General features: G+C 41.7%; 1 protein-coding gene across 1 annotated transcript in view; it reads left to right on the plus strand.

The window, feature by feature from the left end:
* The window catches only part of LOC310938520 (disintegrin and metalloproteinase domain-containing protein 9-like), a 22709-nt gene extending 10628 nt beyond the window's left edge, over positions 1 to 12081 (plus strand). Inside the window, exons 8-24 of the mRNA XM_083903036.1 lie at positions 743 to 814; positions 967 to 1136; positions 2516 to 2597; positions 2693 to 2826; positions 2997 to 3168; positions 3370 to 3462; positions 5015 to 5119; positions 5223 to 5313; positions 5570 to 5675; positions 5834 to 6017; positions 6320 to 6400; positions 6554 to 6659; positions 7669 to 7816; positions 8241 to 8343; positions 9978 to 10007; positions 10146 to 10198; positions 10504 to 12081. Of these exons, the coding sequence (XP_083759162.1) occupies positions 743 to 814; positions 967 to 1136; positions 2516 to 2597; positions 2693 to 2826; positions 2997 to 3168; positions 3370 to 3462; positions 5015 to 5119; positions 5223 to 5313; positions 5570 to 5675; positions 5834 to 6017; positions 6320 to 6400; positions 6554 to 6659; positions 7669 to 7816; positions 8241 to 8343; positions 9978 to 10007; positions 10146 to 10198; positions 10504 to 10573 (1800 nt within the window). The 3' untranslated portion in view covers positions 10574 to 12081. The remainder of the gene's footprint in view (positions 1 to 742; positions 815 to 966; positions 1137 to 2515; positions 2598 to 2692; positions 2827 to 2996; positions 3169 to 3369; positions 3463 to 5014; positions 5120 to 5222; positions 5314 to 5569; positions 5676 to 5833; positions 6018 to 6319; positions 6401 to 6553; positions 6660 to 7668; positions 7817 to 8240; positions 8344 to 9977; positions 10008 to 10145; positions 10199 to 10503) is intronic.
* Positions 12082 to 13231: the final 1150 nt, after the last annotated feature.

Genomic DNA, 13231 nt, shown 5'->3' on the forward strand with positions numbered 1-13231 from the left:
CTACGCTCATAGTGGGGACACTCACAGTAACAACAAATACACTTGTTAGTATTTGAGTAAATATGTCCAGATGTATCACACTGTTCACATGCCGTTATCTTATGCAAGTTGTTTAAAACTGATACGGCTGTTTAACACTACATATATTACTGTTGCCAGAGAACAAAGTCATTCTGCTGAGTGGGTCAAAGAAAACAGTTTTATTTTGTGGTTTATTTTTTGGATGTAGTAATAAAAATAGTGGTCAGTGTCGGAGTCAGTCCAGCTGTAAACTGGGCTGCTAAGCTGCACAGCACTGATTTTTAGTGATTATTCATCACAATCTAAAATCTATTAGTGTTTTCATCTCATTAGCACTTTGCAAGTGGACAGTTTCTCACCGAATGAAACAATAATTATAAATATCAGAATCAAAATCACAGGCTTTGAAGAGGAGGAGAGGGAGGTGAAGGCACGACTGCTCATTATTTAAATAATAATTGTTGAATATGAACCACAGCTTTACATTGTCATATATTCATCATCTCGATTCACTTAAAGACATCACGGTGACTCTGCGTCCTCTCTATTGTTAAATATGAATTAAACCTTTATGGTGTAGCAGTGGACGTAGTCATTATAGTTCATTTCATACACATGGAAAACCTTGTGGTTAGGGTTAGTTTGACGGGGTGAATGTGAAAGGGGTGAACAACTGAATCAAGAAAAACTAAGTTTGTCTTGTGTTTGTTCTTGTGTTCAGTATAATTTCATGAATAAAAATGAAACGGCAGTGAGAGAGGAGATGGTTCATCTGGCCAACTTCATCGACAGTGTGAGTACATGCACGCATACACCCACACGCACACACATACACACACACACACACCAACAAAGCTGCAGTGTTGTCAAAGCAGTTCTTCTGTATGTGAACAAATATTGCAGACAAATATTGCTGTGTGTGCGTGTGTGTGTGTGTTGATGCAGATCTACATACAGCTGAACATCCGTGTGGTCCTGGTCGGTCTGGAGATCTGGACTCAGCAGAACAAGATCAGCACTGAAGGAGGAGCAGGAGAAGTGCTGAGTCGATTCATCCAGTGGAGAGAGAAGGAACTGGTTCCTCGCCGCCGCCATGACTCGGCACAACTTATCCTGTCAGAGAACACACACACACACACACACACACACACACACACACACACACACACACACTGAGTGTCAGTCAGTGCACTCTCATCATCATTACCTTTGATTTGTAAAGGAATTGAAGTTCATGAAGCTTCAGAGGAAAACTGTGGCTAAAAAACTGTTTTCTAAATAGGAGTCATTTTGTTTTCCATGATTCAAATGCAGATCTATGCTAATTTCAAAATGTTTTGTTGCTTTATTTTTATTTATTAGACAGCCTTTTTCAGTTATACAGTTATATATAGACAGTTATAAGTCCTGTATATGACAGCATGAACATTCAAAAGTGAGATGTTTGGTTTGTTTACAGTGTTTGTGCAAGAGAAAAGTGTCACATTCGTTCTCTAAACCAATTGGGGTCGCGAGATGATTTCTGGGGGTCGCCAAATCATTTTGGAAAAATATATATATCTTTTTTTTAAAATCAAAATTAATGTAGCGTCCGATCAGACGTTAGAATGACGACGAGCAGTTTGACTGCTTTCCCGGCATGCGCACAACCCTACCCTACCCCCCATTATGTTTAGGACGGGGGTGAGGGGCACAACACAAGCGCTACACAAATGAAGACGGCATGTCACCCAGTCAAGATCCTTCACTCTGGTGGACACCTAACGAGCGCAGGTTCAAAAACCTGAGCCGTCTGGAGACGCATCCGTGCCAGCGGCGAGTTTTTCCTTTTTTTTTGCCCCTCATTTTTTTAGCGCTTCTTTGATGGTCAATATTGGACAGTACAGCCATGTTTTTGAGCTTAAAATGAATTAGTACAGCGTAGAATAGTTTCCACCCCCGCAAAAAAATATAAAAAAAAAATAGACAAAATTTGACACGTGGACCTCGACAATCAACTCTCAAAATGCCGTGTAATTCCCGTCCCTAGTTATCATTTTATTTCATTAAAAAGAAAAATAAAGTTTGCGTTATTTGTTTACATTTTAACCGGCTCAACTATCAGCAATACGACGGGATGTAGCGACAATTGTCGGTCTATTACTCACGTGAAAAGTTACCCTCACAATGCTGCTGTATGTTTTTCAAAAAATCCAAAAGTGTTTCTAAATAAATACTAATAGCTGAAGTGTGATCATAAGTGCTTGTCAGATTTGTTAATGCGACGTAGCCAACGGTGTATTGATCGGGCGTTGTTTCAGCCCCGCGGACAGTGCTTTATCCATCATACCCATCATGCGTTCACACCGGTGTGTGTGTGTGTGCGGGGGTGGGGGGGGTCGCGGACAGCCGTGCATGTTAAATTGGGGGTCGCACTGCTCTAAACAATATGAATGATGACTTTAATGTAGAAATGTACACACTGTTATTGTCTGAAGATGATGTGTGTTTGCAGGAGGAGGGGCTTTGGAGAAACGGCTGGGATGGCCTTTATCTCCACCGTCTGCTCCAGGAGTCACGGGGGAGGGATCAACGCGGTATGCTGCTCTCCTCTCATTGGCTGTGCCACCTGTCCTTCAGTGACTGTTTGCTTTGGAAACATGGTAACTTCATCTCTCGCTTTCTCTTTCAGTTCACTAATAATAAGCTTCCCTCGTTCGCTTCCATCGTGGCCCACGAGCTCGGTCACAATCTTGGGATGAACCACGACGACGGACGCTCCTGCAGCTGCCCCGCTAACGCCTGCATCATGAACTCTGGAGCCACGTATGTGACGCACACGCATGCACAGTCACCAACAAAACACTTTAATTAAAATGTTCTCCATTATTCTTCCTCTTTCTCCTCCTCTTCCCCCATGTCTCATATTATCCATCTTTCTCCTCTTCTTCTCCTCCTCTGCTTCCTCTTCTCCCTCTACCTCCTCCTTTCTGCAGAGGTTCCAGAAACTTCAGCAGCTGTAGCGCTGATGATTTTGAGAAGATGATCTTGTCGACGGGGGGAACGTGTCTCTTGAATGTCCCCCAGTCTGATGATGCCTATAGCGCCCCCTACTGCGGAAACGGACTGGTGGACACGGGCGAGGAGTGTGACTGTGGATCCCAGCAGGTCGACTCTTTCATCTGTCTTTATGTGATTGTGTGAAACAGTAGCAGTGTCATGCTAAATCTGAAGTGATACAGCTGGAAACACACATGTACAACGACAACAACAACAACACAAAACTGTCTCCACTAAATCTGAAAACAGCCTTTACAACTTTTCACTTATTCTCCCTCTTTGTGTGTGTGTGTGTGTGTGTGTGTGCAGGAGTGTGAGAAGGACCCCTGCTGTGAGTATCACACATGCAGACTGAAGTCTGGAGCTCAGTGTGCTTATGGAGAATGTTGCTACAAGTGTCAGGTAAACACCTGCCTGTTGACAGTTGTGTGCATGTGTAGTGACACCCAGTGGCTGGAATCTGTGTAGACTGAGACAGTGTTGTTCAGCAGAGACAAACAGCTGCTGCTAAAATATCAACATATTAAAGCGGACCTAGACCAGAAGTTCCTATAAACGCTGTTTTTTAGTGTGTATCTGCGTCATTACCTTGTTTATGAACAAGGTAATGACGCCTTGTTCATAGGCGTCATTACCAATGACAAACAGTTCAGCCACTGCTGAGAACGCTGTGTTTTATTGTAATCTCAGGCTCAGCGAGATCTCTGAAAATCCTGTAATAGTTACGTAAACAGCAGTTCTCCTGAACAGCAGATCGTCCTGCTCCGGGCACTAGTCCGGGCACATACAGTTGCGTACATTGAACCGCAGAAGAAGAATAACGTCCGTTGTGGAGGTGTTTCACGAGCGACAGTGTCTTCTGACTCTGGGTCTGACTCCGGGTCAAAGTCATAAAAGGGACTGCGGCGGGGGAGTCGTGAAGAAGCTATTTTTAAACACTGTTAAAACAATGTTTTGATAATGAGGAGCAGTGCATCCACCGTTCCAGAGGGGGGAGCTGCACTTCTGAGAGCTGGTGTGCTGAATAGTACTGGCCAATCACAAGACTCTGTCTTCTGGGGGTGAAAGTTCACTCTGAAACATCGAACAGCGTCAGAAAAGAGAATTTCAATCGGCTCGTTTACAGCAACTAGGAGGTTTTTGACCATAAAAAAAAGTTAATATATGTAAGTAGACCTCCATAACTAACATATATGTGCAACAGGACCACTCTATGTGAGATTTAAACACAGGTACACATAGCTTTAACACTTTGATGATTAGAGATGCACTGAAAATGTGGCCAAAAAAGGCAAAAAAAAGGATCTTTTTCGGTTTTTGGCAGAAATACTTTTATCACTGAAATGTGATGACGCCAGCACGCGCCTGTCTATTCCTGCTTAAAGTCTGTCCAAGATCAGTTTGAACACCAATAATACGGTTCCAACAAGATGTGAGTACACTGTGGAACAGCACCTATTAAATGTCTCTTTGTGCAAAAGTGCAACTTGGCTGCATACGTTACAAATCATGAACTCCCCGCAACATTCACTTCACTCCAGAGAAGGTTCTCTCTTTGAACAGTTAACTTAAGACATCAGCTCATCTGATGCATCTGTTATTCCTTTAATCACAGTGCTAAAGCGTCTTCTACACAAAGATTGAGACCAAGGAGTGAAAACAATGAAAAGTGTCTGTCAACTTTACTAAGATCTATTCAGATCCCCTGCACTTCATGGTGACTGTACTCTATCCTCCTCATAAAGATCATTATTGGATGTGGGGATAAAGCAGTGTGTAGAGAAAGAATTCGGGCTGCATTTCATACAGAGAGGACAAAAAAGAGATGAGGGGCATGAATCCTCTCATCTGTTCATGAGAGCCTCCTAAATATTTTCATAGATTCTTCATTGGTTTATTCTTTGAAGCATGAATATTAATCTATACAATTTTGTGTGTGTGTGTGTGTGTGTAGTACCTCCCTGGTGGAACAGTGTGTCGCTCCAGCACAAGTGAGTGCGATTTTCCAGAGTACTGTAACGGCTCCTCGTCCTTGTGCCAGAGTGACGTCTTCGCCCAGGTGACACTCCATCTTTTTAGCCAGCTTTGATAATAATAACAATAATAGTAATGTATTGTATTAACATACAATCATAATGTGTGTGTGTGTGTGTGTGTTTCAGAATGGGCAGCCCTGCAAGGATCGGCAGGCCTATTGTTACAATGGGAACTGCCAGCACCATGACGGGCAGTGTCAGGCCATATTTGGACCAAGTATAATGTTTATAATACATAAGCAATGAAACAGTTTATCAGTGTAAGGTTTCAAACGTGTGAAATATGATATAAATGACAGACCTTTCACTCAGTTTCATTTGTTAGAGCTGCAGAAATATTGTGGTGGTATAATGTCCTATTAGCTCTAAGGGAGAATCTTCCATCACAAACTTTCTTTCATACTTCCTGCTCTCCTCCTCTTTTATCCTCCTCCTACCTTACCTCTTCTCTTCTTCTCCTCTTCCCTCCTCAGAGGCAAAGGCTGCTCCAGGAATCTGTTTCAAAGATGTCAACAGTAAAGGAGATCGTTTTGGAAACTGTGGTTACCTAAACTACGGTTACAAGAAGTGTGAGAGCAGGTAAACACACACACACACATACACACACACCTGCATATGACAACATGAACTTCAGATTTATTCAAACAAAATTAAGGGTGATTACAAAGGAGTTTTTAAACACACACACACATGGAGAAACCTCCACAGCCACATGATGCCCATTTCCGTCTCCATAGAAACGCTCTGTGTGGGAAACTACAGTGCTCCAACGTTCAGGCGCAGACAGTTTTTGGCATAGAACCGTCAATCATCAGCACGCCAATCGCTGGCACCAAATGTTACGGCGTGGACTTCATGCTGGGATCAGACGTCCCTGATCCAGGCATGGTGAACGAAGGAACCAAGTGTGGAGACAACAAGGTGAGGCCAGGGGGGGACAGAGGAAGGAGAGAGAGGAGGAGAGAGAAGTTGAGGAAGAGGGAAAGGGAAGTGGGGAGGGAAGGAAAGAGGTGGCAAAGAAACAAGGAGATGGCTAGAGATGGGATTGGGAAAATCAGAGGGAGGGAGAGGAAAGAGGTGGCAATAAAAGAGGAGAGAAAGGGAAATGAGGAGGTAAAGATACTTAGGGGAAGGAAGAAGAAACAAGGAGAGAAGTTAAGGAGGCGACTAGAGGTGAAGGAGAGTGGAAGACGGTGTTGATGCTGTGCTTCTGTGGATTTCAGGTGTGTGTGAACTTTGAGTGCCGCAGCGCTGACGTCCTCAACTACGACTGTGATGTGGACACCAAGTGTCACGGACACGGGGTGAGACGCATCTGTCTCTCTGTTCCTGTCTGTTGACCTGATCGTGTGCGTGTCTGTCTGTCTGTTGACCTGATCGTCTGTCTGTCTGTTGACCTGATCGTGTGTGTTTCTAAGTCCATCACACACACTCACGTGTCTCTCTGTTGCTTCCAGGTGTGCAACAGTAACAGGAACTGTCACTGCGACGACAGCTGGGCTCCACCCTTCTGTGAGGTCAAAGGTTATGGCGGCAGCATTGACAGTGGACCCACGTGGAATGGTACACACTGTGGCCTAATCAGAGCCTAAATCCATCTTGTTTGTTTAAATTCATTGAGATCCAGATCCAGGGCTGTCGGCAGTTAAATCCTCCGAGAATATCAATGCCCAGCTCTGTACATGTATCATCAGTAGGGCTGTAACGATATGCGTATCGAAATTGAAGTCGCGATACTCAGAGCGACACGCTCTTTCTAACTCCCAGTTATTTTTCCAGTCAGCCACAAGATATGAGCTGTTAGTGCTACCAAACTTATTTTTATTAGGGTGTCAAATTATCATGTTAATTGTGATTAATTAATTACAGTCATCATTAACGCGTTATGTTTTTTAATCGCGTTAATCTCTTCTTTACTGATGTCCCCGCTACCTGGGGCAGCGTCAGACGCAGCAACAAAAGCGTCATAAAACCATGTCTAACTCTAACAAACACATACATTTCCCAGCATTTGGGGACAAATCCCAGTCTGATTGATCATTTACGTTTTTTAAACAGTATTATTTTGTTACAGAAAAGAGAGAAATCTTTGGTTATTTATTTATTTATTTATGTTCAAATCTGTTCACAGTGTTCCAAAATAGTGTTATTAAATGTTACATTAAGTTGCTATATAAGTAAATGTTGTTTAAATAAAATGTTTTTTAAATTAAAAAAAAAAAACGTGGAATGTATCGAATTGTGGGTCAGAAATCGTGATACGAATCGAATTGTGAGTTTGTGTATCGTTACAGCCCTAATCATCAACACAACTTAATTTTTGGGTGGCCAGATTTCAACGTTCACAGTGTCAAGTGTTGTTTTTTGGTTTCGGGCAGCTCAGTGGTAGAGAAGGTTGTCTTCCAGCCAAAAAGGTTGGGGGTTCAATCCCTAGCTCCTGTGACAGACAAAGAGCTGCATATATGCACTGTATGAATGTGTGAATGGTTGGTCACCAAGACTAGTGGGAAAATAACGGTATTTGCAGCAGTGTGAGTTCAGTGGAGCTGTAACTGTGTCTGTGTGTCCTCAGATAAAGACACTTCGCTCAGAGATGGTCTGCTCGTCTTCTTCTTCTTCATCCTTCCTCTGCTCGCTCTGGGAGTTTTCGTTTTTTTCAGACGGAATGAGCTGATGCGACGATTTGGGCTGAGCCGCCACAAGAGATCAAGAGGATACCAGTGAGTGTCAACACACACACAGTCTGTGTTCTCTGCTCACTTTGAGAGTGTTTTATGTCCCACTCTGTTTAGTGATCTGAAAATGTTCTTGCTGTCTCGTCCTCGACTGTTTTGTCGCCCCGGGCAACAACAGCTCTCTATCATGTTTACTTTTTATGAAAGAGATGAGCTACCGTCTTCATACTGAATGTTCATCTAATGTTGCGTTACTGGATGTCAGGAGCTTTCCAGGAGAACTTCCAGCTTGGTGTTCTTCTCAAAACAAGCAGAGTAGTTCACCTCCTCAGAAAGACACAGGCACCTCCTTGTCTCATCATGTCTGATATAGTCCGCATGTCCTCTTGTCTGTGATGTCCTCAGCCCTGTCCACATGAATGTTTTTGAAATGTTTTCAGCTTCCACTTTTCTCACCTTCTGTCCTCAGAGGTGACGGTGCAGCTTCAGCCAATCCCAGCAGGGGGCCCCCTCCCAGAGCACAACCTCCACCTGTCACTCGCAGTAATGCTGGCAACATTGTCAAAGATGGGGTAAGAGACAACACTGCTTGTGTTCTCATGTTGGATAAACATCACAACTTTGTTTCATGCTTCAGCAACAGATCACATAAAAGTGATGATGATGATGATTTACTGTTGTTCATCTCTTCTTTGATAAACTGAAGAAGCTGCTCAGTTAATTAACCTGTAGTTGACTAACCTGGAGATGATTAAATTAATCTGTAGATTTCCATGAGTGGCCGTTTGAGAAATAATTCAGTCTTGTGCTCACATTACATCCTACTCTCTCACAAACACTGCTATAGTCACGCACACTTACTATCATTCTCACAAACACATCTATAATCACGCACACTTACTTTCATACTCTCTGACAAACACTGCTATAGTCACACACACTATCATACTCTCTGACAAACACATCTATAATCACGCACACTTACTTTCATACTCTCTGACAAACACTGCTATAGTCACACACACTATCATACTCTCTGACAAACACATCTATAGTCACGCACACTTACTTTTATACTCTCTCACAAACAATACTATAGTCACGCACACTTACTATCATACTCTCTCACAAACACTGCTATAGTCACGCACACTTACTATCATACTCTCTCACAAACACCGCTATAGTCACGCACACCTTACTATCATTCTCACAAACACATCTATAGTCACGCACACTTACTATCATACTCTCTGCGAAACACTGCTATAGTCACACACACTATCATACTCTCTGACAAACACATCTATAGTCACGCACACTTACTTTTATACTCTCTCACAAACAATACTATAGTCACGCACACTTACTATCATACTCTCTGACAAACAATACTATAGTCACGCACACTTACCATCATACGCTCTCATAAATCCTACTATAGTCACACAATGAGGAAATGTGGCAGATCTTCAGACCTGGAGCAACAAGTGTATCAGGGTGGAGCGGATCCTCTCAAGCTAACCTTAATGGCAACTAGGGATGGGAATTTCACAACATTTAGAGAGTCGATTGTCGAGGTCCATGTGCCGATTTTATTATTATTTTGCGGGGGTGGAAAATATTCTACAACGTACTACTTTAGTGTAGTGTTTGTGAGAGAGTGTGATAGTAAGTGTGTGTGACTATAGTAGAGTTTGTGAGAGAGTATGATAGTGTTTGTCGGAGAGTATGATAGTGTGTGTGATTATAGTAGTGTTTGTGAGAGAGTATGATAGTGTTTGTGAGAGAGTATGATAGTAAGTGTGCGTGACTATAGCAGTGTTTGTCAGCGAGTATGATAGTAAGTGTGCGTGACTATAGTAGTGTTTGTGAGAGCGTAATATAGTTAGTGTGCGTGACTATAGCAGTGTTTGTCAGAGAGTATGATAGTAAGTGTGCGTGACTATAGCAGTATTTGTCAGCGAGTATGATAGTAAGTGTGCGTGTTTAACTATAGTAGTAAGTGTGTGTTTGTGACTATAGTAGTGTACAGTAGTAGTGTGTGAGAGAGTATGATGTAAGATGTGAGCGCAAGACAGAATTATTTCTCAAACGGCCTGTCATAGATTTCCCTTTTAACTCGGTCTAAGTTGAGTCAGTTAAGATCATGGTGTCTGACAGTTCATGTCCTAACACTAACATCCTTTAATCTCTCCATGTGAAGCATCACGCTCAGCTCCTGCCACCACAGGAGGTAAACTCTTCTCCTCACATTGAACTAATATTACTGTAATACTCCTCATACTACTGTAATACTCCTGATATTACTGTAATACTTGTTACCATTGTCACCCTGGCTTTAATCTTAAATGGTTGGTGTTTGTGTGATCAGGTGGTGGAGAGCAGCACTCCAGGCCATGCTCTGAGACCTCCTCCTCCTCCTCTGTAAGAAGAGTAACACACAGTATATTACAATGTTACATTAAGGGTTGTGTAAAATGTTAGTAACATCTCCTTTGACTTTGTCACCCACAAAAAACAAAGTCTGCAAATGTCTGTTTGTGTAAAATATTAACTGAACCATGAGGAAACAGACCAATGACTGTCCTCTGCTCTCTGATGTCAAACTTCACCTGTCAATCACACTTCTGTAAAATTCATCTGTCACATTTTTGCCAAAGTTGAACAACACATTGAATATTGTGTGATGTTCTGATTGTAGAGGCGATCACTTTGTTTTTCTTCTTCAGAAAACCAAAACCTTCTGCTGCAGGACAACCTCTGATGCCTCAAAGAGCGGCCCCCGCTCCACCCGTTTAACCACCTTGATGCTTTGCCTCTTTTGTCACCCTCACGACTGGTTACCTAGCAACAGCCAAACTGAACCACCAGGATCAGACTTTATGAGACTGTGCTCTGCTGTCTGACTCTGAAACAAACCAACATCACATGACATCACCTGTCCTGTTTTCAAATATAATTCAGCTAAACACATGCTATCATGCTATCCCATGCTAAGTAAAAACATAGAGGGCTAAGTGCTTCGCTCTGATTGGTCAGTTTGAAGACAGATTCTCGTCACTTACGTTTTTGTTGTTGTTTTTCTTCTCTCTGCACTGCACTGTCATAGGAATGTAATGCACGCCTGCTACTGCTGTGCAGGAGCGCTTGGTCGACAACACCTGCTGCTCTCTTTCTTTACAATGGTACAAATACAATATGCATCAGAATCCATAGCCCGGTCTGAAGTGTCTTCAAGGGGGAATTGATTGGTGTCCAGACTTCCTGTCCCTGCATCATCTGAAGGACAGGTCCTCAGAGAAGGACAGGTCCTCAGTGAAGGACAGGTCCTCAGAGAAGGACAGGTCCTCAGAGCCTGAGCCCTGGAGTCAACTGTGTCTTGGATCCACAGGGATCTTTACACCACCAATAATCTGACTGATGCTCAGTAAATCTTTAATCTGCTATTTTATCCACTTTAGTGTGTTTTTAAGTTGCCGTGTTTTTGCACAGACCAGGATTAAAACAATCACGCGCAGATTCAAATCAAGTTGTTTTAATCTTAATTTTACCCTTTGTGTTGTTAAGGATTTTAATACCGTTTCGGTTTTGGGGGGAAACGGAAACAAATGATTATTTCCCTGCAGATTGTTATTTTTGTATAAATAATTGAATCTCTTTCCATATTTTACTTTAGTTCACCTCACTTCATTTATCTGATGTCGTGAAATTTGAAAGAACTTAAGACTTAAAGTATTCAACCAAATCTCTGTCGTTTTCATTTCATCAGCAGTTTGAAACTTGCCAGAAAATCTGGGATTAACGCAGTAACTTTAAAAAAAAATTCCCCTCACATGAATCACCTGCAGTGTTGTATTTAGTTTTGAGGAACTTTACCTTTTTCATTTCAGAGGAAACTTCTGCTCTAATCTTACATTTATCTGGCAGTACAAGAAATGACGATGTAATATAAAGGATGAAAAAAACTCTACCTATAATTAATTTTTTGTTATAATCTATAATCTAATCAAACTATAGGATCAATCATAAAGAAAGTGGGTGTTTTTTGTTTCTGGTACATAAGACTGAATATTTGTACACTGTGGTTATTATTATTATTGTTTTTATTATTATTATTACAATAACATCAATAATAATATAATTATCATTATTATTATTATTGTTAATGATTCTACCTGAGAGGATGTTCAGGGGTGTGTGTGTGTGTGTGTGTGTCAAAGGAAATGCAGTTGTATTTATGCTGAAACTGTGTATTAAAGTACTAACCTTGTGAGGACCATCTCATCACCACAACAAACAAAACGCTGTCACTGCTTTGATAATAAATTATTTTCTTTCTAAGTTTGTTTGCTGTAAACACTCATTCAGGGACCAGCTCCTCCTCTGGAGACAAGAAAGTCTAAACACAACGTAACTCGTCAATGTGGGAGGAGCATTCATATCAGAGATGAGACGCAAGAATCTAGATTTTTAAACACCTTTTATTGCAGAATGTCTCTTAAACAGATCTGTGTTTGTGTGTCAAACCTCCAGCAGGTGGCGTTGAAAGCTCAGTAACTGCTCAGCAAAGGTCCTGGATCAACTTTGTGTGCTGAGCAGATTGTTAATCTGTTATCATTGATGAGCTGAAGGTCAGCTTTAAAGGACACATTGATCATTTTATCAGTTTGACTTGTTAATAATCCTGAATCTTATCCTTTTATTATAATTTATCTAATACTTTATAACGTTCATGTTCAGAAGAACACAATCACAGCAGCAGGTTGTTCAATGATGTCACCTTTCATTTACTGTGTGCAGAAACTTTATCTTTAAAATGATCAGCTGTGTTTGACCTGAAGGACAAAGATGAAGTATTTTAAAAAGTGTGCTCTTCTCACGCATGACTGAAAAAACCTTTAACCAAAGGCTGTGTCTTATAAGAATATTCCACAGCTTTAATAGAAAAGTGTGTGTTCTTTGTAAACGCTCACTCTCCTGCACCAAGAGAAAGTCACCTCCTTCTTCTTCAGTGTAAATGTGTTTTATTGTGACTTTGGTTTTTAAAAGCCTTTGTTTGACAGCTGTTATTATACAATTATAGCTGTTTAATAAGTGGAGTGAACAATGATACAGTGAAGTGTCACAAACTTGCAGACTGATGTTAAAGCTCACATAGAGTGGTCCTGTTGCACATATATGTTAGTTATGGAGGTCTACTTACATACATTAACTTGTTTTTATGCTCAAAAACCTCCTAGTTTCTGTAAACGAGCCGATAGAAATCTGTCCTTTTCGAAGCACTTGTCAGCCGCGCTATTTCAGACATAAATCTCACTGAGAAGACGGACTGTTGTGATTGGCCAGTACCCGGAAGTGACATATTCAGCACACCCGCTCTCAGAAGCGCAGCTCCCCCCTCTGGAATGGTGGATGCCGCCGCAGTCCCTTTTATGACTTTGACCCGGAGTCAGACCC

Source organism: Microchirus variegatus (genome assembly GCF_963457635.1).
Source record: "Microchirus variegatus genome assembly, chromosome: 16".
Lineage (NCBI taxonomy): Eukaryota > Metazoa > Chordata > Actinopteri > Pleuronectiformes > Soleidae > Microchirus > Microchirus variegatus.